Here is a 26,553-nt window from a genome sequence, read left to right on the forward strand (position 1 = left end):
GAGCATTTTATTTTTTGTGGGTGGACCTGGGCCCAACCAGCCCCACCCATGCCTACACCCCTGGGTTAAATAGGTCTAACCAGCTTGGTGTAAAATAACAGCATGTCTAGTTTGATGGTAGGCTACTCACATTATGTAATATTAATTTGATCATTTATTATGCATAGGCCTATAAGTTTGTAGTCTACCTTATGTACAGACAGGAATCTTTTGACACCCTGTGGGCTGTTGAATATGCTTGTTTTGAAACATCTGGGGAAAATGCAAACACCCCCTTTGCAGAGTAGCCTACCATTCACCGCAAATCAGCGTACTTCCGCGTAAAGCAATTAGGCTACTGTCACGCACTCCATTGGTCTACCCTACAGAGAGCATCGAAGCAACATTGCGGTGTCTTCAGAGGGGAAACTGCGTAATGCGCAATAGCTGCTGGTCTCCAGTGCGCCTTGTCAGTCCATCAAGCTGTGACACTTATCGTTTCGAAAGCAGCAGCGCACCACACAGAGAGAGAAAGAGCAGGAGAGAATGGAGAAAAGTGAAGAGAACGACGATGAAGCCTCCTCGACCTCGTCCCACCAAAACACAATGTGGAAACAATTTCAAGCGAGAGCCAAACCCATCCTTAGCCCCAAACTCAGCGCCAGAAACCCAGATGAGAAAAAGGAGAAGGGATCATTGTGGATGTTTCGGAAGAAGAAAAAGCACCCTGTTTTGGATCGGGTGATCTCCTCCTCACAGCCCGACTTATTCTCCGAACCGGTGGGTTTGGACATGCAGGAGTCGCCCCTCTGCGGCAAAGTGGACCCGAGCACCAGCCACAGCTCCAGACAGGCGGGCGAAGAGACGATGCAGCCCGACACACAGAGAGTCGTTGTCGGCTCGGGAATCCCGAAGCCCACGCTAGTACAGCTGGTGCAGTCCCACCACAAGAGCTCTTCGCTGGGTTCCTCGTGCCTGGAGAGGCTGGTTGCGGACCCTTCAGCGAGTGGTAGTGACAGCGATGTAGGAGAGAAGGAGGCACAGCTGGATAAAGCTGACCTGCAGGTAAGGATCAATGAAACAAAGAGACCGCTATAGCCTATCTCTATTAGCCCTACATGAGTAATTTCTTTGCAGCATGTACATGGAGCCTATAGATATAATGTGGGCTATAGTAGCAAAATTAGAGCTACAGGCTATTCCGATGTGTACTGTACCACCCCGTTACAATATGTTATAGCTCTAACACTCCTCTGGATAATCTTTTGTAGCCTTTATTTAGGGTTCTAGGCTAACCATCATTTCTATTGAAGCTGCTAAAATAAACTACTATGCTGGTGTCAAACAGCACCCGCATCATCAAAGGAAGTTACCTTTAGCTAACAACCAAAGACAACAGTACCTTGGGATGCTCGCCAAACAAATATGAACAGTTTCATTTGTTTAACAGTTCATTTGGGTAAGTATACCTTCATTGCATAACAATACCTGCAGGACAGGTTGACTGGATGGTCATATGGTTCACCTTTTAGTTGTGTGTGTGTGTGTGTGTGTGTGTGTGTGTGTGTGTGTGTGTGTGTGCGCGTGCATGCATGATGTGTGTTTTCCAGCTAAGACAACAGCTGTAGACTATACCTGCAGCCTGATCAGACCTGTTGACTGACTACAGGTTACAGTTGTGTGTCTTTACACAATGTCAAGACAGATGATATTTCATAAAATAAGAAAACCACAATCCCTGGGTTTTGGGAAGGGAGGTGATAATAGAAGTGTGTATATAGTTAGTTAAAGGTATATTTTCCTCTGAGAGACAACAAATTGGTGCCCAAATGGGTCTGCGATAAGACAGTGTAATACCACAGTGTTTCTGAAAAGGAGAATGTGTGTGTGTGTGTTTGTTGTGTGGGGAAGGGAGTAGTAGAAATGCATGATCTAAGAGTATGGAGCCAGATAGCTGCCAAAAAGGTTGAACGTGCTTATCGTTAGGATCGTAAGAACAGCCATGCGTGAAACATGAAATGTAAACGTGAAATTTCATCTGTGAACATACAAACACCATGTTACGATTATGGACAAACATTTTAGGCTTGAACTAATCTTGTGTTGCAATTCTGACGTATAATAATACCTTTCAGAGTTTTGGCAGTTTCCTCTTACCAACAAAAACAACCTACACCAAACAGCCTGTGCGGAGTGCTACGCGAACAAGCATAACACAGTATTAAAAAAACGGAAGTCAGGGAAACCGGAAAGAGGTATCCTGCGCATTTTCAAGTTAAAAGTCTCCATTCTCTAATACTCAGTTGAGTTTACTTAACATTTAGGTAGCTAATGTAATGGATTTGTTCACCAGCGCAAGTCTAGATACCACTAGCTGTATTATGCCTACAACAGTGAAGTTTCAGTCCAATAGGTGTACCTCTACAGCATGGACATATCTCTGGGTGACGTGGACATCCCCATGCATGCACCTTATCAAAATATGACTAATTCAATATTGTACCATCCCATTCTCTGGGCTCTGTCTGCAATCATAACCAGTAGTATATACCAGGAATAATGAAACATAGAATAATACTATATGTTTGGTGAATCTATTAAGTATCTATGAACGCTCTTTGCCACTCAAAATATTTTAATATAGAATATTTAGATATGTATTTCATCACTCAAAATCTTGCCAAAGCATATTTTGTAGGCAGGGTTAATATGACTTTAAAATAAAGAACATATTCACTTTGAAACGAATGAGGTAGATGTTAAACGTAGGCTAAATCTGACATTAGGTAGTCTCCATATAGGCTATTCCCTCCATCGCAACACTTTTTATTATACGCCACTTAAAAAGATACCCTAGTTCACAGGCCTCTAAATAGAGCCTCTAAATACCTTTTAAACAAAATAGTTGGAGAAGCACAAGCGGTGGCTGATAGGAAAAACAGATCTGGCAGTTAGAATAGGCGATAGATAGTCTTGACCATTTGGGACCCCTTGGCTATTTCGCTCAGGACAGGTTATAGCCAAGACTTAATCAATATTTTGTTTTGTCTCATTTATTGATATGGATACAGACTCTGCGTGACGGGGTTGTGCAATGCAAATGGCTATAACAAGCCTACATGCAGAGTGGAATTAGCAAATACAACAGTCAAAATGCCTAATATAAGACCTACAGACCGTGCTCCCAAACACTGGAAGGTGTGTGATTCATTAGGTTACATGATCACCACAGTAGCCCCACGCGGCTCTAAAAATATTATATGGCCATTAATAACACAACCGCATGGCATATTTAGATAGTGGAATAGGCCTAGCATAAATCACATTTACTTTCTATTGTGCTGCTCAGGCTGTTATTCTAGACAAGGCTCGTCTGTGTCTTTATAGTATCATTCGCTGTGCAGAATATCAGATCTCTACAACGACTGTTTAACATCACAGGCGTTCCCAAACGTTTTTTGGCCAGCGACCCATTTTTGATATCAAACGTTTTTTGCAACCCCACCAGGCAATCTGAAGACAGTATGGTTTGTAGTGACTGATATGCATCAGAAAGGTATTGGGAAGTTCAGAAAATCATGAGGCAATCATTTTGATTGATACTTCTGTGTAGAAAAGATCCATCATTGATGATGATCTTTTCCCCCAGTCTGATTTAGTGCCTGGTCTTGTCCACCCGTTGTCAACCCTGGCTTGTGGGCATAGTAGAGTGAAACAGTACATACAGTTGAAGTCAGAAGTTTACATAGACCTTAGCCAAATACATCTAAACTCAGACATTTAATCCTAGTACAAAGTCCCTGTCTTAGGTCAGTTAGGATCACCACTTTATTTTAAGAATGTGAAATGTCAGAATAATAGTAGAGAGAATTATTTATTTCAGCTTTTATTTCTTTCATCACATTCCCAGAGGGACAGAAGTTTACATACCCTCAGTTAGTATTTGGTAGCATTGCCTTTAAATTGTTTAACTTGGGTCAAATGTTTTGGGTAGCCTTCCACAAGCTTCCCACAATAAGTTGGGTGAATTTCGGCCCATTCCTCCTGACAGAGCTGGTGTAACTGAGTCAGGTTTGTTGGCCTCCTTGCTCGCACACGCTTTTTCAGTTCTGCCCACAAATTTTCTATAGGATTGAGGTCAGGGCTTTGTGATGGCCACTCCAATACCTTGACTTTGTTGTCTTTAAGCCATTTTGCCACAACTTTGGAAGTATGCTTGTGGTCATTGTCCATTTGGAAGACCCATTTGCGACCTAGCTTTAACTTCCTGACTGATGTCTTGAGATGTTGCTTCAATACATCCACATAATTTTCATACCTCATGATGCCATTTATTTTGTGAAGTGCACCAGTCCCTCCTGCAGCCTAGCACCCCCACAACATGAGGCTGCCACCCCCGTGCTTCACGGTTGGGATGGTGTTCTTCGGCTTTCAAGCCTCCCCCTTTTTCCTCCAAACATAACGATGGTCATTATGGCCAAACAGTTCTATTTTTGTTTCATCAGACCAGAGGACATTTCGCCAAAAAGTACGATCTTTGTCCCCATGTGCAGTTGGAAACTGTAGTCTGGCTTTTTTTTATGGCGGTTTTAGAGCAGTGGTTTCTTCCTTGCTGAGCGGTCTTTCAGATTATGTTAATATAGGACTCGTTTTACTGTGGATAGAGATACTTTTGTAGCTGTTTCCTCCAGCATCTTCACAAGGTTCTTTGCTGTTGTTCTGGGATTGATTTGCACTTTTCGCACAAAAGTACGTTCATCTCTAGGAGACAGAATGCGTCTCCTTCCTGAGCGGTATGATGGCTGCATGGTCCCATGGTGTTTATGTATGCGTACTATTGTTTGTACAGATGAATGTGGTACCTTCAGGCGTTTGGAAGTTGCTCCCAAGGATGAACCAGACTTGTGGAGGTCCACAATTTGTTTCTGAGGTCTTGGCTGATTTATTTTGATTTTCCCATGATGTCAAGCAAAGAGGCACTGAGTTTGAAGGTAGGCCTTGAAATACATCCACAGGTACACCTCCAATTGACTCAAATGATGTCAATTAGCCTATCAGAAGCTTCTAAAGCCATGACTTCATTTTCGGGAATTTTCCATGCTGTTTAAAGGCATAGTCAACTTAGTGTACGTAGTGTACTTCTGACCCACTGGAATTGTGATACAGTGAATTATAAGTTAAATAATCTGTCTGTGAACAATTGTTGGAAAAATTACTTGTGTCATGCACGAAGTAAATGTCCTAACCGACTTGCCAAAACTTTGTTAACAAGAAATTTGTGGAGTGGTTGAAAAACAAGTTTCAATGAATCCAACCTAAGTGTATGTAAACTTCCGACTTCAACTGTACGTACATGTTCTTGAGTCTTACCTTTCAGTGATGGGTTCCTACTATTTTGGAGCCTGAACCATTCAAAAGGTAGAGCCACATTTGTAGGAAGAAAACAGAAACCGCTCTGTTTGTTACAACTGCATCTAGCGGCTATCGTTCTATGAACCAAGTGTACATTTTCTCTCGTGACCCCACTTTCACATGGGGTCGTGACCCATAGTTTGGGAAACCCTGTGCTACCACATCCTTATGATAGCTTATATATATTTTCACAAGTGCAACTTGACTGTAAAAGAGACAGGTTGGAATGTCAATTCTCATCAAATTCATGGGAAGTTTGACTGAAATACGGGACACACTTTTTAAATGTGTGTTTTAATTTGGTGATAGAATGTGGCAGGTGATTGGATGTTTGCGGGATTTGGGATTTGCTCTCTGGGCCTGCCGGATAGGCGGAGTTTTCCCTTCAAACACATTAAATGGTTAAAAATGGGAACACTTTGCCTTCACGGCACTAGGGCTGCTGAAGTGCACCTACTGCCAACAGCGCGAAAATAAATTAATCGTTGGGTTTTTTTAGGAAATGTTTGGTGATCGACTAGGAATGCCTTGGAGATCGACCATTCGATCGCAAATGTGGTTGAAACAGTCACCACTGCTGTAGTTAGAAACGTGAGCCCAAAATATAATTTGTTACCTTGTCGACAAGTTAATAAGCTATTTATTGTATTTCTAAAGTAATATTGAATTGTGTTCGGTTGTCAACTCAAACACATATCAACATTTAAAGGATATTTATTTTCTGCTTGGATGGTTCCATCTGTGAAACCGACTTGGTCAGGTTTTAATTACAGTATTCAGTTTGTCTACAAATTAGCAATTGATATGTTGGAATCAGGTCTCCATCTCAACCAAAAATCGAATTTAGAGAATAGGACTAAATCAAATCAAACATTAAATGCACGTTAAATAACGTCCTATTCTTAAGAACTTAGATTGTAGGTTGAGACAGAGACGTAACATATAAATTATTCATTTGTAGACAAACTGGAATTAAAGCCAGACTAAGTCAGTGGCACAGATAGAACTATCCAAGCAGATGATGCATCTCCTTAAAATGTTGATATTTGGTTGCGTTGACTACCAAACACAATTCAGTATCAGTACATTTTTAAATCCTCCAGCGCTTGAAGCCCTAGGCCTATGTGTTGTCTTATTTTGTTGATTCCTGGGTTGAATTGAAACAATAGCTGTTGATTTGCAAATGCTATATAGTCTTAAATAGCATCATTGATGATCTATGAGTGGAATAACTTGGATAGCAACAGTGAATCTGTTTAGTTTTTAAGTGGAGATCTCTCAACAATCACTCTCACGATAGCACATTGGTAGTCAGTGACAAATATCATCGCTAAGCAGGGCTTGGTAAATAAAACCCTGGAGCTGAAAGGGTAGCTGTAGATAGATCAATTCTCCAGTAGGAGGTGCTGCCCATCCTATATTTTTTTTTCAGATAGTGGCTATAACATTGAAGATCTGACATTGTTATATGTGCAAATTCAACATATTTATACAAGGTTTGTCTTTGGTAACTATGATGACATAATCCTGTGGTTGGAATTTCACCCTCAAAACAACAGTTTACGTTGATAACTATTTTTCAAATCCAATGTGTTTTCCACATAGATTTCACATCACAAAACATTGACAAATTACCTTGAAACAACGTTGATTCAACCAGTTTGTGCCCATTGGCTATTTTCCATTTCCTTTGCCTTGTGCAAAACAACCAGATTTCCCAAGTATGATTGTGTTTTAGTATCCATTACAGAAATGCATGTCTGTTTGCCAGAAAGTATTGCGATCGAAGGGAGAGACAGAGAGCAGCAGGAGAAGGAGAGAGCTTATGGATAGAGGAACAGAGTGAGAAAGGGAGAGAGAGAGAAAGTTTAATATGAGCGAGGGACAAAGAGAGTCTAATTTGACCAAATGTGTTTTTGCAGACTGAGCCATATCCATTACATCCGCACACTACAGGGTGTCGGAATTCCTGATCTAGTCATATAATCCTACGTTTTTATTCTATTCTAGACAAGTTTTGCATCGTACTGAAGAGAGGGAGGGAGGGAAGGAGAGAGGGATTATGGAGAGAGAGAGATCATGTAGAGAGAGACAGAACGAGTAATAGAGAGAGGGGGAGTATTTATGGAGAAAAGGAGTGAGTAAGAGAGGTGTGTGTGTTTCAGAGTGAGGACGACAGAGAGCGTTAAATATTCCTGTACCGCAGGGACATTTTCCAGCAGATTACCTGTCTGAGCCTGCACCGGGGCCAACCTTTCACAATACTTGGAAAAGGAAAAATAGGGAAATAGGGGTGGAGTCTTCAGCAGGTGTCATCACGTTACAACAGGGAGCCTTTGGCCGTCCAATAAGGCTCTGGTCAAAAGTACTGCACTATGTAGGGAATAGGGTGCCATTTGGGACAGAGACTATGTGTTTGTGTTCCAAACTGTTTCCTTGCAGTAGGAGGAACATGACCCAAGACACTGATCTAAGGTCAAGATTGCTTTTTACACCCTGATGGTTAAGATTAGGATTTAGATAGCCATAGATCTAGAATCAGCTTTCCCTAAGGGGCACTTCTACCGAGAGCCTGTTTTCTGTTTTAGAGAGGGACTTTCTGTTGTTGAAGAGAATTCTCTCCCCACACTTCCTGCAGTCTCTGCCCTGCATGCCAATAAATTATAAATGCGTGTGTGTGTGTGTGTTTGTTTGTACGTGTGTATATGTGTGTGTATGCGTTGTGTGTGCGTGTGTCCCCTAGTGATGCGTGGGTTGACTCATAACCCGCAGTCCCTACGGTGATAGTCGCGGAGCGGGTGGGTTTAGGGGCATTAAATATTGTGTGAATGAAGGGTTGGTGGGTGGCAGGCGGGTTGAATAAAGAGAACGTGGGGAAAGAGGATGATAGCAGTGCCGGCTATGTTATTTGTGATGATTGTGAGGCGCTATACAAATTCAACAGTCACATGACGGGAACTTCAAATAGGCCTATGGCACGTCAAGGGAACTGTAGCCTGATGGTTAGATGGGTTAAATGGAAACTGACGTCTGGACATTGACTGTAGGTCTATAACCTCTCACATAGCCTTAATATTTACTCCTTTCAGAATGAAGCATTTCTTGCAGTAAAATGACAAACCAAATGTAGGCTACATTTTTATTTGGGAACAGGAGTGGAGAAATATGATTTATTTCTTTCAGCGTCTTGAGAGAAAGGGAATGCGCAGTTACTGTCTGTAGAGGTGATATCTTTATCAGCATCATAAAAGCTGATAGTTGAGGATGGGTTATTAGCAATTGCAGGCGGGTGCAGGTGAACAAGCAGCTGACCCGTGCTCCACACATATGTTTGTACATAAACTCAGCAAAAAAATAAACGTTCTCTCACTGTCAACCGCGTTTATTTTCAGCAAACTTAACATGTGTCAATATTTGTATGAACACAACAAGATTCAACAACTGAGACATGACCTGAACAAGTTCCACAGACATGTGACTAACAGAAATTGAATAATGTGTCCCTGAACAAAGGGGGGATCAAAATCAAAAGTAACAGTCAGTATCTGGTGTGGCCACCAGCTGCATTAAGTACTGCAGTGCATCTCCTCCTCATGGACTGCACCAGATTTGCCAGTTCTTGCTGTGAGATGTTACCCCACTCTTCCACCAAGGCACCTGCAAGTTCCCGGACATTTCTGGGGGGAATGGCCCTAGCCCTCACCCTCCGATCCAACAGGTCCCAGACGGGCTCAATGGGATTGAGATCCGGGTTCTTCGCTGGCAATGGCAGAACACTGACATTCCTGTCTTGCAGGAAATCACGCACAGAATGAGCAGTATGGCTGGTGGCATTATCATCCTGGAGTGTCATGTCAGGATGAGCCTGCAGGAAGGGTACCACATGAGGGAGGAGGATTTCTTCCCTGTAACGCACAGCATTGAGATTGCCTGCAATGACAACAAGCTCAGTCCGATGATGCTGTGACACACCACCCCAGACCATGACGGACCCTCCACCTCCAAATCGATCCTGCTCCAGAGTACAGGCCTCGGTGTAACGCTCATTCATTCGACGATGAACGCAAATCCAACCATCACCCCTGGTGAGACAAAACCGCGACTCGTCAGAGAAGAGCACTTTTTGCCAGTCCTATCTGGACCGGCGACGGTGGGTTTGTTCCCATAGGCGACGTTGTTGCCGGTGATGTCTGGTGAGGACCTGCCTTACAACAGGCCTACAAGCCCTCAGTCCAGCCTCTCTCAGCCTATTGCGGACAGTCTGAGCACTGATGGAGGGATTGTACTTCCTGGTGTAACTCGGGCAGTTGTTGTTGCCATCCAGTACCTGTCCCGCAGGTGTGATGTTCAGATGTACTGATCCTGTGCAGTTGTTGTTACACGTGATATGCCACTGCGAGGATGATCAGCTGTCCATTCTGTCTCCCTGTAACGCTGTCTTAGGCATCTCACAGTACGTACATTGCAATTTATTGCTCTGGTTTATTGCTCTGCAGTCCTCATGCCTCCTTGCAGCATGCCTAAGGCACATTCACGGAGATGAGCAGGGACCCTGGGCATCTTTCTTTTGGTGTTTTTCAGAGTCAGTAGAAAGGCCTGTTTAGTGTCCTAAGTTTTCATAACTGTGACCTTAATTACCTACCGTCTGTAAGCTGTTAGTGTCTTAACGACCGTTCCACAGGTGCATGTTCATTAATTGTTTATGGTTCATTGAACAAGCATGGGAAACAGTGTTCAAACCCTTTACAATGAAGATCTGTGAAATTATTTGGATTATTCAAATTATCTTTGAAAGACAGGGTCCTGAAAAAGGGATGTTTAATTCCATGTGTGTGTGTGTTTGCATGCGTCTGCATAGTGTGTGTGTGTTTGCACGCATGTGTGTAAAAGGCCTGTCATGCCAAATAATGCCCCCCAGCCAAATAGTGTCGACCTCTGCGTCACAATGGGATTCGATAAACTATAAGCGTGCGTAGCTATATCAACGGTGTGATGACCTAATTATTAGACCTAATTATCACCTAATTATCATTACAGCCTAAATGACGTTCTTTTCATCATCGCTATGTAAACAAGGCTGATTTCCGCGGCAATTTTGCTGTTTAAACGTGTAATCTGCTTGACACATTAAAGTTACTTATGTTACAGATCACAGTCAGCTAATTTCCACTACAAATCCATTTGATTCATACACTGGCTTGTCTGGCTGTCATGTTTTTATTTGAGCCTGCCCTTCCCTTATCTGCACTGAAATAATATAATTTCAGTAGTCCTCTATTATGATTTAAAAAATTAAATATAAAAGAAGCTCATTAGTACACCCTTGTGGTTGAATATATATGTATCTATTGTAGGTCCTAGGATACAACAATGGATAATGTGGAACAAATCAATAACATCAAAGGATACCTTACAACTTACAGTAATCAACACCTTGTGAAACAGATGTGAAAACCAACCTGGCAATATCTCAGATTTGAATACATAAACGTTGATAGTTTTTGGTACAGTTGTGTCATACATTTATTTTCACTGATTTTTTTTGTGCACTCATAGACTAAAATACTGAATTCTGGTGTGTGGAATATAGAGGAGATGGTTGATGTGTGGGTGGGAGGTTCTGCCTGTCACTTGTTCTCAACAGGCGGCCAGTCTCAGAAGGGGGACTTGAAGAGGGAGACTGGAATGTCCAGGCACTACTGCTCTCTTTGTTCTGAGTGTTTGCAGTGCTACTGTTTTTAGTTAATCTGTGTATCTCACATATTATGTGCCCAGTATGATAGAGAAAAATAACTTTCTTAGCAGATATTGACAACATGACAACAACAGTAGCTGTAGATGATGTAATGAAAAGTTGGAGGGTTGTTGGTAATGGAGGACATGAGGTGGCTCCACGTCTGGGTGTTGGGCTGAACCCCTAGGTCCTGGAGAACAGGAGCAGAGTTAAAGGGAACAGGGTAGGAGACAGAGAGGTAAATAAGCAAACACACAGGTTACAGTTTAATGTGAGAAAATGTTATGGATTAGTGCAGTGTTATAAATGGGAGATATGTACTTTCACCACATTTGGAAGGTATAGCCTACCTCAAGCTGGTACCCCTCTGACTCAGAGCACAGAGAATCAGACTGTTCCGAACTCACTTGTTCTGGTGGATGGGATACCTCCTGGGGGGCTAGGACAGTCGATGGTTCTAAAGTCATTTGGAGAGAGAAATTGAAGAGGTACGTTTTTAGAAGCATAACTACAATTTCTTGCTTTCTAAAATGTCATCCAAAGGTTAACATACTTTGTCTATTGGGCTTCACTGAAGTGTAGGGCGTCAGGGCTTTCAGTGGTTGACTGTCCAACTGCTCCAACTGTAGAAGATTGTTGGCTTCCACCGAGGTAACCTCAGGAAGACAAAGAGAAAAGTATCAATATTCAGGAAACTAAAACTAGCTTCAGGTTATTATGTGTGCAAATGCGAATAGTTATTATCTGAGATTTTTTATATTCACTTTAACAGATGGTGACCAGGGCTAGGAGCAAAAGAGCAGCGAGGTTTCCCAGGTCTCGCCTTCCTTTCGTCCTTCTACCAAACCAAGTAATTCTCCCGGATGTCAATACACTTGGTCCCCTTCTTTATTCTGCTCCGGTAGTGCTCCTTCTGTTTCTCCTGGCACCTTGTCCATGTTCAGTCTCACCTTGATTGATAACAGGAATAAATGAAATTATATTTCATATTACAAATACATTTCTTACATATGTCTTGGGAGGGCCAGAAAATAAATTAACAGCGGACAGTCATTTTTACCTGGTCAAAAACCTCCACATCCTTCTCAGTCCGTGCCTGAAGGTGGTCCTCGAAGGCGTTCTGATCTGGTTCCACAACTTCCACCACATCAGGTGGGGTTTCAGTGATCTGAAAGTACGTTATGGAAAAATAGCAATAGACAAACAACAACACTAAGTCAATCACACATTTGAAAGACTACAGTATATGCAATAATTGTATCTACAATTGCATTGTTTACCTAAGTCAATAGCTGCGGCTCCCGTTCGTACTCGGCCTGGATGCTGCTGTTGTGTGAAAAGAGAATTACCATCAGGTAGTTCTCCCAACCTTCCTGGTATAATCAAGGGACTTGCCCATGGCAGTCTTGAGGGTCTGGTTGGTCCATTCACCAGACCTGGAGGAGGGGGTAGGAAAGCGATATCTATTGAAAATGTAAAATATTGAAATATGCCTGATTAGGTACCGTGGAAAAACAAAAACAACTTGTAAAAAATAAATAAAACAAACCATTGGTGACAGAATATAGCCTATAAAATCCGTACCTTGTTCCAGCGTTCATGATCTCAGTCACTCAAGATGACCTGGGGAGAACCGTGGGTGTTGAAGATGTCCACCATCGCCTTGAAGGTAGCCTCGCTTATCTCGTTTTTGATGGGTATCATACAAAAAGAAAATCTATTTTTGGTTCCAAGCACCCTTTTTAATGGGTTACAGAAGGGAATTTAGAGTTAAGAATGTACTCTTCCTTTACTGACCTTAATGGGTATTTCCTCGCCCTCCACCCACTTGGTAAAGTGATCGGTCGCAGGCAGACACCAGCTGTTGCCATTCCTGGATTTCATGAAGGATCTGATGAGGTCCACCCCTAACATTTAAAGTATTAGATAGAAGATTACATCATTCTTACCCATATCTGTGTCGTACAGTATGCAGATGTTCATATTTGTAAGGATACTGACACACACCCCATTCTATAATATTGAACTCTGCTGTGGTCAAATAAAGCAGCCATTACAAAACAACTTATCAGGGCAAAACGTGAATTGTGCCACTTACTGATCATGTGCCATGGTGAAACAACTAATGGGCTTCAACTAATGGGCGCCACAGTCTTCACCCTCTCAAACATCTGGCAGGCTAGACAGGGTACTGAGCTGCAAAAAGTGACAAATTGGAACATTGTGTGCTCTCTGATATGACACTCATTGAAATCATAATAATTTCAGATATAATAGAATGTGATTGATTAACAAAAGGTTATTTCACTTGCCCAGCTGTCCACCTCCTTGAAAATTCCCCGTCAGAAGAAGCGTAGGTTGATTTTGGCAATCGTGCTTCACTCCAAAATAGCCAGCATGCATCTCGGTCAGCACAGCCTCCTTCTCCTCCTTAGTAAACATCACCCTCCTGTCTGGCTGGCCATCCTTCTCCTGTAGGTACATGTGATTGTCTGGAATTACCATAATTGCTTCCACCTATCCATTTGATTGATCAGGTTTAACTTATACTGTATGTAGCTAGACACCTCAATATGACAGACATATGACTATATCAGTGGAGGCTGCTGAGGGGAGGACAGCTCATAATAATGGCTGGAATGGAGTCAATTGAATGGTATCAACCACATGGTTTCCACGTGTTTGATACCATTCCATTTACTCCATTTCAGATATTATTATGAGCCATCCTCCCCTCAGCAGCCGCCACTGAACTATATGTATAGCTAGCAACTAGCTAACGTTAGATGGAAAATGGTTGTTGAAAAATGGTTGTATGTAGCTCAATCCTTCCAGTTATCTAATATAAGTTAACTGCTTAACATTACCCTGAATTGTGAATTTCTCTGAATGTTGCACTTCTTTTCAAGATCAGTGGTGTTTTCATAGTGCTTTGCCTGGTTGGAAAGATAAAAGAAAATCTCCTCGAGGGATGCCACTGAAGTGCAAGCTACATACAAACAGAAAGCTGCATTAAGAGTTACAGTAGCTTGCTAGCTAGCTAGCGTTAGCTAAATAAAACTGTCTGGCAGCTACTGTAGCTGGCTAGCTGACTAAGCAGGCTGAGGTATATAAGTACAGAAGCTAGCAACATCAATCTAAAAACAGCTTCAATTATTTTTTCCTATTTAACAATATTTACTTATAAAAAGACAAATGCATGGTAAAGAAAGTGTTCCCTTTCCAGTCTTTTCTGTCCTCTGATGCAGCAGGTAGTCACCATCAAAAGCATCGTCCTTGGAGAGCAATTTTGAGGCCATAATTTTGCGGACTGAGCATGCATTTATGCGGTGAACTAGAACTGCCCGCATCCTCCTTCCTTCGCGACCGCTACGAGGTAAAATAGAGCCAAGCAACCAGCATAGCAACGAACGCTTTGGTTCATTACATAATCCAGTCAGAATGTTGCAAGTTCTAGCAACAGCCCTAGCAACAGCCCTAGCAACAGTCCTAGCAACAGTCCTAGCAACAGAAGCTAGAACTCATCAAATCCCATTGTGACGCAGAGGGGGACACTATTTGGCATGACAGGCCCACGAACCAAAATACTCCCTATTGACGTGCGGAGTAAACAAGTGAGGCAGGTACACGGACCAAAAAAACTCACATGGCTGTTCTGTGTTCTGCTTTTAATTAAGAAAACCTGCGAACTTAGTAGAAGAAATCATGGCACGCGATTTGTGACCAAAATCAAGCATCGTGTATCTGCATTGTTGTTCTACTACACACACATTAAATAAATTATATCTCCTCTGCCAATGTACAATGCATTTGGAAAATAATCAGACCCCTTCACTTTTCACACGTTGATACGTTACAGCTTTACTCTAAAATAGATTCAATTGCACATTTTCCTCATCAATCTACACACAATAACCCATAATGTCAAAGCGAAAACAAGTTTTTTATAATTTTAGCAAATTTATAAAAAATAAAAAAACAGAAATGCCTTATTTGCATAAGTATTCAGACCCTTTGCTATGAGAGTCAGGATTGTGTCGAGGCACATATTTGGGGAAGGGTAACACAAAATGGCTGCGGCATTGAACGTCCCCAAGAACACAGTGGCCTCCATCATTCTTAAAAGGAAGAAGTTTGGAACCACCAAGACTCTTCCTAGAGCTGGCCGCCAGGCCAAACTGAGCAATCGGGGGAGAAGAGCCATGGTCAGCGAGGTGACCAAGAATCCGATGGTCACTCTGACAGAGCTCCGGAGTTCCTCTGTGGAGATGGGAGAACCTTCCAGAAGGACAACCATCTCTGCAGCACTCCATCAATCAGGCCTTTATGGTAGAGTGGCCAGACAGAAGCCACTCCTCAGTAGAAGGCACATGGGAGCCCGCTTGGAGTTTGCCACAAGGCACCTAAATACTCTCACATCATGAAAAACAAGTTTCTCTGGTCTGATAAAATCAATATTTAATTATTTGGCCTGAATGCCTGGCGTCACGTCTGGAGGAAACCTGGCACCATCCCTACTGTGAAGCATGGTGGAGGCACCATCAGGGTGTGGGGATGTTTTTCAGCGGCAGGGACTGAGAGACTAGTCAAGATTGAGGGAAAGATGAACGGAGCAAAGTATAGAGAGATCCTTGATGAAAACTGCTCCAGAGCATTCAGGACTTCAGACTGGGGTGAAGGTTCACCTTCCAACGGGACAATGACCCTAAGCAGACAGCCAAGATAATGCAGGAGTGGCTTCGGGACAAGTCTCTGAATGTCCTTGAGTGGCCCAACCAGAGCCCGGACTTGAACCCGATCGAACATCTCTGGAGAGACCTGAAAATAGCTGTGCAGCGACCCTCCCCATCCAACCTGACAGACCTTGAGAGGATCTGCAGAGAAGAATGGGAGAAACTCCCCAAATACAGGTGTGCCAAACTTGTAGCGTCATACCCAAGAAGACTCAAGGCTATAATCGCTGCCAAAGGTGCTTTGACAAAGTACTGAGTAAAGGCTCTGAATACTTGTGTAAATGTGATATTTCAGTTGTCTATTTTTTATAAATTGCAAAAAAATCTAAAAACCTGTTTTTGCTTTTGTCATTATGGGGTATTGCATGTATATTGATGAGAGAAAAATAGTCATTAATCCATGTTAGATTAAGACTGTAATTGGGAAAAATCACTGGGTCTGAATACATTCCGAAAGCACTGTATTTTCAAACATCTTATTCAGTTATGACCATGGCAGTGGAGGAATAATTTATTGCAGACGTGTCATTGAACAGTTTAGACAAGAATACAATTGATCTCAGTTGACATAACTGTTGCTTTTTTCAGTTCTTCCTGCAGAACACTGAGGACAGAAGATTAGGCCTACTGGGCGTTTCTATGTAAAAAGCCCCATGTGAAGTTGATAGGAGCACATAAGATTTGGTGTAAAATGAAGGCTAAGAGTTTGTATTTTTGTTGTTGAAATTAAGGCATAGTCCTATATACATTTTTCTAAAATGTTCCAACCTAAAAATAAGGAATCAACAAACGCTTTGATTTCTGGTCAAACAGATATAAAAGGGGAAAAAGTCTTAAAAGCTATTAGAAATACATTAAAATACAATATTGTTGACGTAAAGACCCCTGCCAACTAATAGTGCTATGACAGTCATGGAATTTTGGATGGCTGTAACTGGCCAGCCAAGTGACCACGGTCTCCATAATAACTGTTCGAATAGCACTATTTTTTGGAGACTGCATGTGCTGCCATAGAAATAGAATTAATAGAATGGGCATCCCATTCAAGTCAATGATGGCATAATCGGTGGACTGGCGGCCATTGCGAGTGTACCCCAAAGAGCAAAGCAGGAAGTAAAAGCAGGAAATAAAAGCAGGAAGTGTGCCCATCAATATGTGCTGTGATTTGTTGATTCAGCTCAACTAACATACATGCTGTAAAGAGGTCAATGAAACTTAAACCATGGGGGATAGAAGATGGACACCGGATTGGCGCACATTCAACAAATTCTATCTAACAAAGTGGATATTCGTCAAATCTGTCGTGATTTATGTATTGTAACAGGCCCACAATGTGGGTACCAAAGTCAGATTTTGATATATTTGGCTGTTTTTGCTGCATAAAATGTAGAAGTTGTCCCTTTTCACGTTTAGAAGAAGTGACTGCTAATTGCTATCTCCTGTTCATATAAGCTGCTAGTATAGCTAGCATACAGTTATCGGTGGTGGTAGTCAAAGTCCTTTTTTTACTGTAATGCTGAGTTGATTGCATACAATGACATGAACATTTATTAAGGTTGACATCCATACAAGCATTATACTCTGATTTTTACCTCAACATATATGTGTATTTCACACTAAACAATAGCCTAAATGTAGGCTAATTTTGCTGAAAGGCTATGAGGAGATTCGGGAACTTTCCCACGCTGGATTTCCATGGCATTTCCATAGTTTTAGTTGAGCTCGATTGACCATTTTACCTCATTTATAAAAAATAAAAAAATATTCCATTGCATGAGCCACATCAGTTAACATCATTTGAATTAACATTCTACATTACCATGGAAATTATTGCATCACAATTCTAGTCAGCCATGAGTTTACAAGTCAAATTGCCAGGGTTACAGGTTCCAAGCCTCTTCTATTCATTCTATTTCTATGTGTGCTTCTGCTGCATTGTGGGGCCCTTGCCTAGGCAACCGAAGACTTGTTTTTTTTCCCGCAAGGAGCAACAAAGTTTCAACACAGTGTTAATTGGGCCAGGACAATGCCAGTATCGTGATACTCGTTAGTATCGTGGCAAGGACACAAAACGGATTTAACTTCTTTAGGAAAACAGCCCTAATGTTGGAAACAAAAATAATTCTGTTGTCATCCAGAGTCATATTTATTTATTTTCCAAGCTATAGCATACAATATTTTACATACAGCAGCTTTTAAAAGAATCAAAGAGTTTGTCCTGGTTCGTGTTTTCATTTTTTCCATAGAAAAATTAATGTGATACTGGTATCATCACAGCCCTAGTTGTTAAGAGTCCATGTTACCAAAGAAACGGACTCAACCGTACGAATGCCCGGCCATCCTGTCTTCTGTCAGCTGTTTGTTTAAAAAAATATGTATATACAGTACCAATCAAAAGTTTGGACCCATCTACTCAGGGTTTTTCTTTATTTTTACTATTTTCTACATTGTAGAATAATAGTGAAGACATCAAAACTATGAAATAACACACATGGAATCATGCAGTAACCAACAAATTGTTTAACATTTCTTCAAAGTAGCCACCCTTTGCCTTGATGACAGCTTTGCACACTCTTGGCATTGAACGCTGAGCTGTAGTCAATGAACAGCATTCTCACATAGATGTTCTTTTTGTCCAGGTGGGAAAGGGCAATGTGTAGTGCAATAGAGATTGCATCATCTGTGGATCTGTTGGGACGGTATGCAAATTGGAGTGGATCTAGGGTTTCTGGGATAATGGTGTTGATGTGAGCCATGGCCAGCCTTTCAAAGCACTTCATGGCTACAGATGTGAGTGCTACAGGTCGGTAGTCATTTAGCCAGGTTACCTTAGTGTTCTTGGGCACAGGGACTATGGTGCTTGAAACATGTTGGTATTACAGACTCAGACAGGGAGAGGATAAAAATGTCAGTGAAGACACTTGCCAACTGGTCAGCGCGTGCTCTGAGTACACATCCTGGTAATCCATCTGCCCCTGCGGCCTTGTTAATGTTAACATGTTTAAAGGTCTTACTCACATCAGCGATGGAGAACGTGATCACACAGTCATCCGGAACAGCTGGTGCTCTCATGCATGGTTCAGTGTTGCTTGTCCCGAAGCGAGCATAGAAGGCATTTAGCTTATCTGGTAAGTTTGCATTACTCGGCAGCTCACAGCTGTGTTTCCATTTTGTAATCCTGTTTGAGTGTCTGCTAGTGAACAAAGCAGGTTTGAGGAGTTAGCGAGGTAACTTTGATCAACTCTGAGTTAAATTTGGAATCCAAGAGTGGCTCACATTTAGCCAGCTAAATTTCTATAGCAACAAATACTTCAGAACTAAACTGCTCAAGGCTGGCTAACTCACGACTAATTCCACTTAACTCCACTTTCCCTGAATTACATGACTGAGGTACAAGGTGAGGACCAATGAAATCACATTCCCTCCCCTTCATTTGAGGAAGATGCCTATTTTATTAATGAAAAGTTTTTTGGTGTAAAAAAAATAGCAATGTTAAAATACACTGAGTGTACAAAACATTAGGAACACCTTCCTAATATTGAGTTGCACCCCTTTTTGCCCTCAGAACAGCCTCAATTTGCTGAGGAATGGACTCTACAAGGTGTCAAAAGTGTTCCACAGGGATACTGTCCCATGTTGACTCCAAAACTTCCCACAATTGTGTCAAGTTGTCTTGATGTCCTTTGGGTGGTGGACCATTCTTGATACACACGGGAACTGTTGAGCGTGAAAAACCCAACAGCGTTGCAGTTCTTGACACACTCAAACTGGTGCGCCTGGCACCTACTACCATACCCCATTCAAAGGCACTTAAATCTTTTGTCTCGCTCATTCACCCTCTGAATGGCACACGTACACAATCCATGTGTATAAAATCTTTCACTTCATCTACACTGATTGAAGTGGATTCAACAAGTGACATCAATAAGGGATCATAGCTTTCACCTGGATTCACCTGGTCAGTCTATTTCATGAAAAAAGCAGGCGTTCCTATTGTGTATATCACATTACACATTTAGCAATGACGGGATGCATTTTAAACTTCACACAATGTAACACTTTTGTATGACTTAATGAACACATATCGATTGATATGTGTGGGTAAAACGTTGCTTGTGCATTGATAAGCAAAGCACACCAAAGACTGCATTACCGATACGCATTAAAATAAAGACGGGACTTCTAGAAGCATTTTTCACACCATAGCGTGATGAATTTGCAAGGTATCTTTTCTTTCATTTTGATTTCTGCACAAATTAAAATGTGCCACTGACTTGCCCATGGATTGACGTTCCAGCATTGTCTCAATGAAGAGTTCGACGTTCGACTAGCCTTTGGCATACTTTTAAAGTGAGCAATCTGAGTCTCTGCTTCATTCTGTTACCATGGAATTGCCCTAATGTCTAATGTCACCTAACACAGTATAAAAGCACTGAAGAAAACACTGCTGTCTAATCAATTCAAACGGAGCCTGTTTGTTGAAGCGTAAATTCATCTTAGAGCTGTAGTTTACTTTATTATAAATAATGTGAAGTAAATAATATGGTTTACTGCATTGGTATTCTGTAGAACCCTATTACCATCTTATTGATCTGTGTGAGACTTTAATATGTGTGTGTGCGTGCGCGAGCATACACGTGTATGTGTGTGTGTGTTTTATGCCCACAGTCTAATCAATGCCTATCTCGGAATTCAGATTAACATGCACAGTAAACAAGAGTGCACCAAAAGTGCAGTATGTCCAGCAAAAGTGCAGTAGATGGAGAGGCAGCCTTTTCAAAGATGAAAACGGTTAGTATGTTTACACAAGTGTGTGTGCTGGACAACACATTGGGTGTAAACACTGACACAGTTACAGTCAGCACTTCCTGCTGTTGCTGTATGAGCTCAATCCGTTTCCGTGTGTGTGTGTGTGTGTGTTAGTACTATTTGCATAATGAGTGTAGGTTACATGGTTTTCTGTTCCTGTGCAGGCAGTGGGTTGGTAGACAAATAGCATGGTTGTCTGTTTGTAGGTAGAGGGAGGGTTGGTCGATGAAAATAAAATTTAAATTTGCATAGTTTAGTGGAATTAAATTGGTGCATGTGTACAGTATATTTGTTATGTATCTTACATATAGGCCTATCTGGCTTATATGATATATGATGGTCATAATGCTTCATGACAGTGTCATAAAGTGTATTTGATCATGCTCTCCGCAGCTGATGTGAGTAAGACCTTTCAACAGGTAAACATTCACAAGGCCGCAAGGCCAGAAGGATTACCAGGACATGTACTCTGAGCATGCGCTGACCAACTGGCAAGTGTCTTCACTGACATTTTTAAACTCTCCCTGTCTGAGTCTGTAATTTGTAAGTCGCTCTGGATAAGAGCGTCTGCTAAATGACTTAAATGTAAATGTAATACCAACATGTTTCAAGCACCATAGTCCCTGTGCCCAAGAACACTAAGGTAACCTGCCTACATGACTACCGACCCATAGCACTCACATCTGTAGTCATGAAGTGCTTTGAAAGGCTGGTCATGGCTCACATCAACACCATTATCCCAGAAACCCTAGATCCACTCCAATGTGCATACCGTCCCAACAGATCCACAGATGATACAATCTCTATTGCACTCCACACTGCCCTTTCACACCTGGACAAAAGGAACCCCTACATGAGAATGCTATTCATTGACTACAGCTCAGTGTTCAACACCATAGTGCACTCAAAGCTCATCACTAAGCTAAGGACCCTGGGACTAAATACCTCCCTCCGCAACTGGATCCTGGACTTCCTGACGGGCCGTACATGTACATATTACTTCAGTTACCTGAAGTGCATTGACTCTGTACCGGTACCCCCTGTATATAGCCTCGCTATTGTTATTTTACTGCTGCTCTTTAATTATTTGTTACTTTTATCTCTTACTTTTTTTAGGTATTTTCTTAACTGCATTGTTGGTTAAGGGCTTGAAAGTAAGCATTTCACTGTAAGGTCTACACCTGTTGTATTCGGCGCATGTTATTTAAAATATGATGAAAATAATTAATGTCACGTCCTGACCCTAGTAAGAGGTTATTTTCTATGGTAGAGTAGGTCAGGGCGTGACAGGGCGTGTTTTGTGCTTTTCTATGTTTTGTATTTCTATGTTTAAGTTCTAGTTTTTATATTTCTATGTTGTTTTTTGGGGTTGATCTCCAATTGGAGGCAGCTGGTCCTCGTTGTCTCTAATTGGAGATCATAGTTAAGTAGGGGTTTTTCTTCCTGGGTTTTGTGGGTTATTGTATTTTGAGTAGTGTTTGTTTCTCTCTGCGTCACGATTTGTTGTTTTGTCAATTCAGTTATTGTAAGGGCTGTTGTCATAATAAAACCAAGGTGCAGCAGAGGATGTGTGTTCATCTTGATATTTAATGAAAAAAGGAGAACACTATACAAAAATAAACCAAAGACAGCAAAACAGTCCTGTCAGGAAAAACTCTCAGCAGAAAGCACTAGACAGAAACAATCACCCACAAAAACCCAAAGGAAAAACAGGCTACTTATGTGTGACTCCCAATCAGCAACAACAAACTACAGCTGTGCCTGATTGGAAGCCACACGGCCAAAATCAATGAAACAAACCAACCTAGAAAAAAGAACAGAACGCCCACCCAATGTAACACCCTGGCCTAACCAAAATAAAGAACAAAACCCCTCTCTATGGCCAGGGTGTTACAGTTATTTATGTATTGCAGAGTTTCACGGATTAAATAAATATGTGGAACTACAACCACGCTGCACTTTGGTCTGCTCCTTTCGACAAACGTGACAATTAATTACATTAAAAAAACAAGGATTTAAGAGACAAACTTTCAAATGAAAGGAAACTTCTTGTCAGGGGAAAAAACTAATTTGAATAAATGTGGGTTTTGACACTCTTATGTAGGTGTCATAACCAACCATAAAATAACGCAATATATGTTACAATAGGTGTAACACATATGTGTAATGACAGTGTTATGACCATGTTATGGCAGTTTATGACAAGTTATGTCAACTGTTATGACATATTATGACATGGTTATGACAGTGGGTGTCAAGTAAAGTGTTACCTAACTTTCTTTCATTTTACAGTAGCCAAAGGCACAATCCTAGTCATATTAGCAACCCATGCTAGTTGTTGCATCTTAGATCTCCCCTCGTTCTACATTTCTGACAGATGTTTTCATCTTTGTCACATGAAAACATGAAACCGCTCACGTGTGCGTTGCCCTTTTGTGTTTTCCTGCTAATTTCATTTTGAAACGAATATTCATGCGTAGCCTACTGCCTTGTGCGCATTGCAGCGCTTATAATATGAAGAAATAATAGTTTATCAACATTTTAAGCTAAATGTTCTGGTCCACTGCAGCAGACTCATTGCTTTTTTACGTTTGTTTTCTGTAGCCTAGGCCTACTGGTTGTATGAATTTGTGGTCTATCGTCCCACAACTGTCCCTGAGACAGTTTGGAAAAGGCTGTTTCTTTCTCAACAAGCTGACAAATAGGTCAACTTCTCTACTATGGGGAATAGTAGATTGACATAGGCTAGTGATTTAGCTATTCATTACTCGTCTTGTTGGCCGAGGAAAAGTAAATGTGGACAGTTATTCTAAAATCTTCAAAGTGCACTGCAGAATTCGGTAAGAAGGACAGCACATTGTCCGACTTGCATGTTCTGTTAATATGAACTACCATAATCTAAATGGGATTTCTGTCATTCTGAGTACCCAATGCATATGGGTCCGGTAAATTCCTCAAATGTCCGTTAAATTAAAATGCTGCCGGTTTTCTTAACAGAAACCCTGGTTGGTCAGCAAACTCAGACCAGGATCTATCCATGACACTGAAGTTAGAATGTTCTATGTGGGATAGTGAATGGGTGGGCCTTTAAGAGACATCCCAGTAAGATCAGCCTGTATTGATCATTTATTTTAAAAGATTATTGATTGGAAGATTAAAGGTTTTCTCTTGTATATTCAATTCGGCAACAGGTGTCCAAGATATCGATCAGTCAACCAATCAGCCGGCCATAAATTAAGTTTGATTTGTTGATGTTGTTTCCCATTGGTTTATTTGTCCCTTTTATGTCTTCTGATGTTGTTTGATTGGTTCCTGGCTTGACTCCTGTCATTGGTTGGTTCCAACTGTAGCATACGCAGTCACATGACTGAACAACTGAGAGCTGTCAGACCGCCTCAGCGGTTACATAACTGGCTTAGCACCTGTCAATCAAGAGGTATCCGCTCCAGGGATTATAGCCAGAAGCTAAGACTTCACTTCTCCTCTCCCTCCCACTCTTCCTCCTCCTTCTACTCCTACCTCTTTGTCATCCCTTCATTCAGCTTAGTATCTTTTCCCCTAGTCCTCTGAGCTCTCCTGTCTTTCCTGTCATTAAATGCCTTTCTATCACTTTCTCCCTCTTGTTCTGTTTCTGCCTCTATCGCCCTCCATCTATCTTGGCTCTCTCTCAGAGGACACAGGCTATGATAGTGCAGAGAGTGAGTCTGGCCATGTCTGTCTGAGGGGGCAGTATGTGTGTCTCTGTGTGTGTGTCTCAGATGAGGTTAGGGACTGAGCGGATGTGAGGATGAATGGAGGAGAGGAGGTGGCTGTTTTCTGGATGAGTGGAGCTTGTCGTCCCTAAGCAGTGCCTTTTGGCAGTCCCCTCTTTTTCTCTCTCTTTCCCTCTTTCCTTCGATGCCAGTTTCTCCCACTCTCCCCTCAGTTCTCCTTTTATCTCTCATTCCCTCCCATTCTCCACAACCATCTCTCTCTCTCCTCCTCTCTCTCTCACTTCATGAATGAGGGTTTGGAATTGGCGTTTCAAGGGCTACGGGACGAGTCACATCACCTGACCTCAATATGCGGATGACTGCTATCGGTGAGCTTAAGCTGCTGTCCCCTGCCTCCCTGCCTCCCTGCCTCCTTCCCCATGCCACCTAACCCCTGCTTCCCCGTGCCACCTAACCCCTCCTTCCCCATGCCACCTAACCCCTGCTTCCCCATGCCACCTTACCCCTGCTTCCCCATGCCACCTAACCCCTGCTTCCCCATGCTACCTACCCCCTGCTTCCCCATGCCACCTACCCCCTGCTTCCCCATGCCACCTCCCCCCTGCTTCCCCATGCCACCTAACCCCTGCTTCCCCATGCCACCTAACCCCTGCTTCCCCATGCCACCTACCCCCTGCTTCCCCATGCCACCTAACCCCTGCTTCCCCATGCCACCTACCCCCTGCTTCCCCATGCCACCTACCCCCTGCTTCCCCATGCCACCTAACCCCTGCTTCCCCAAGCCACCTAACTCCTGCTTCCCCATGCCACCTAACCCCTGCTTCCCCATGCCACCTAACCCCTGCTTCCCCATGCCACCTAACCCCTGCTTCCCCATGCCACCTAACCCCTGCTTCCCCATGCCACCTACCCCTGCTTCCCCATGCCACCTACCCCCTGCTTCCCCATGCCACCTACCCCCTGCTTCCCCATGCCACCTAACCCCTGCTTCCCCATGCCACCTAACCCCTGCTCCCCCATGCCACCTAACCCCTGCTTCCCCATGCCACCTACCCCCTGCTTCCCCATGCCACCAACCCCCTGCTTCCCCATGCAACGTACCCCCTGCTTCCCCATGCCACCTACCCCTTGCTTCCCCATGCCACCTAACCCCCTGCTTCCCCATGCCACCTACCCCCTGCTTCCCCATGCCACCTAACCCCTGCTTCCCCATGCCACCTAAACCCTGCTTCCCCATGCCACCTAACCCCTGCTTCCCCATGCCACCTACCCCCTGCTTCCCCATGCCACCTAACCCCTGCTTCCCCATGCCACCTAACCCCTGCTTCCCCATGCCACCTACCCCCTGCTTCCCCATGCCACCTTCCCCCTGCTTCCCCATGCCACCTACCCCCTGCTTCCCCATGGCACCTACCCCCTGCTTCCCCATGCCACCTAACCCCCTGCTTCCCCATGCCACCTAAACCCTGCTTCCCCATGCCACCTAACCCCTGCTTCCCCATGCCACCTACCCCCTGCTTCCCCATGCCACCTAACCCCTGCTTCCCCATGCGATGGTTTTCAAGGGTTTCATTGTTTGAATGTGTTACTGTTGGTGGCTCTACTAAATTGTGGCTTACAGTATTTCTCTTGCACACTGTCCTTCTGCTGGCTGGATAGGTTCTCTAGTGGATACCTGTCTTGTCATCATGAGACCAGTGTGAAATGTTTTCAGTTTGTGTGTGTGTGTGTGTGTGTGTGTCTGTTCATCTGACAGGTTCCCCGACAAGTTTGAATAGTGTGTCTTACATGTGGGAAATCCAGATGCAATGTGTGTGTGTGTGTGTGTGTGTGTGTGTGTGTGTGTGTGTGTGTGTGACTCAGTGGGTGACTCACACTCTCAGGAGAAGACTTGATCTGACAGCTGTCTAGGTCAGGGAGAAATCACAGTAACATCAAAGTGAATGAATCATGTTGGTACGCATGTCTCCCTCGGTTCCCTAACTGGTTTCATCACACATGTCTGTGCTGGGATGAAGGAGATATGTAATTCTTCTCATGTTTGAGGATTATCGTTATGCAAGCATGGTTTCTGTGTCACTAGACACTCTAACATATGTATAATTGAAAGTTATACTGCACTTCAAAGTGATTCTATCTTCTGTGACTGTGCTCTGTAACATATGCTGAATAT

At 42.7% G+C, this 26,553-nt stretch overlaps 1 protein-coding gene and 2 long non-coding RNA genes across 4 annotated transcripts in view; 1 reads left to right on the top strand and 2 right to left on the bottom strand.

The window, feature by feature from the left end:
• The first annotated feature begins 293 nt into the window (after positions 1 to 293).
• The window catches only part of LOC115203888 (multiple C2 and transmembrane domain-containing protein 1), a 52,187-nt gene continuing 25,927 nt past the window's right edge, over positions 294 to 26,553 (top strand). Inside the window, exon 1 of one of the 2 annotated variants that reach the window (XM_029768963.1) lies at positions 294 to 1,044. In XM_029768963.1, the coding sequence (XP_029624823.1) occupies positions 526 to 1,044 (519 nt within the window). In that variant the 5' untranslated portion in view covers positions 294 to 525. The remainder of the gene's footprint in view (positions 1,045 to 26,553) is intronic. The other variant, XM_029768962.1, reaches the window with a different exon arrangement.
• Positions 11,143 to 12,523, bottom strand: LOC115203890 (uncharacterized). The gene is made up of 6 exons (XR_003880273.1): positions 12,406 to 12,523; positions 12,186 to 12,293; positions 11,890 to 12,075; positions 11,679 to 11,781; positions 11,476 to 11,582; positions 11,143 to 11,315 (listed from the first exon to the last, which is right to left on the bottom strand). It is a non-coding gene; the product is annotated as an uncharacterized LOC115203890 (long non-coding RNA).
• LOC115203891 (uncharacterized) lies at positions 12,934 to 13,711 on the bottom strand. The gene is made up of 2 exons (XR_003880274.1): positions 13,224 to 13,711; positions 12,934 to 13,032 (listed from the first exon to the last, which is right to left on the bottom strand). It is a non-coding gene; the product is annotated as an uncharacterized LOC115203891 (long non-coding RNA).

The sequence above is a fragment of the Salmo trutta genome, chromosome 12, assembly GCF_901001165.1.
Source record: "Salmo trutta chromosome 12, fSalTru1.1, whole genome shotgun sequence".
NCBI lineage: Eukaryota > Metazoa > Chordata > Actinopteri > Salmoniformes > Salmonidae > Salmo > Salmo trutta.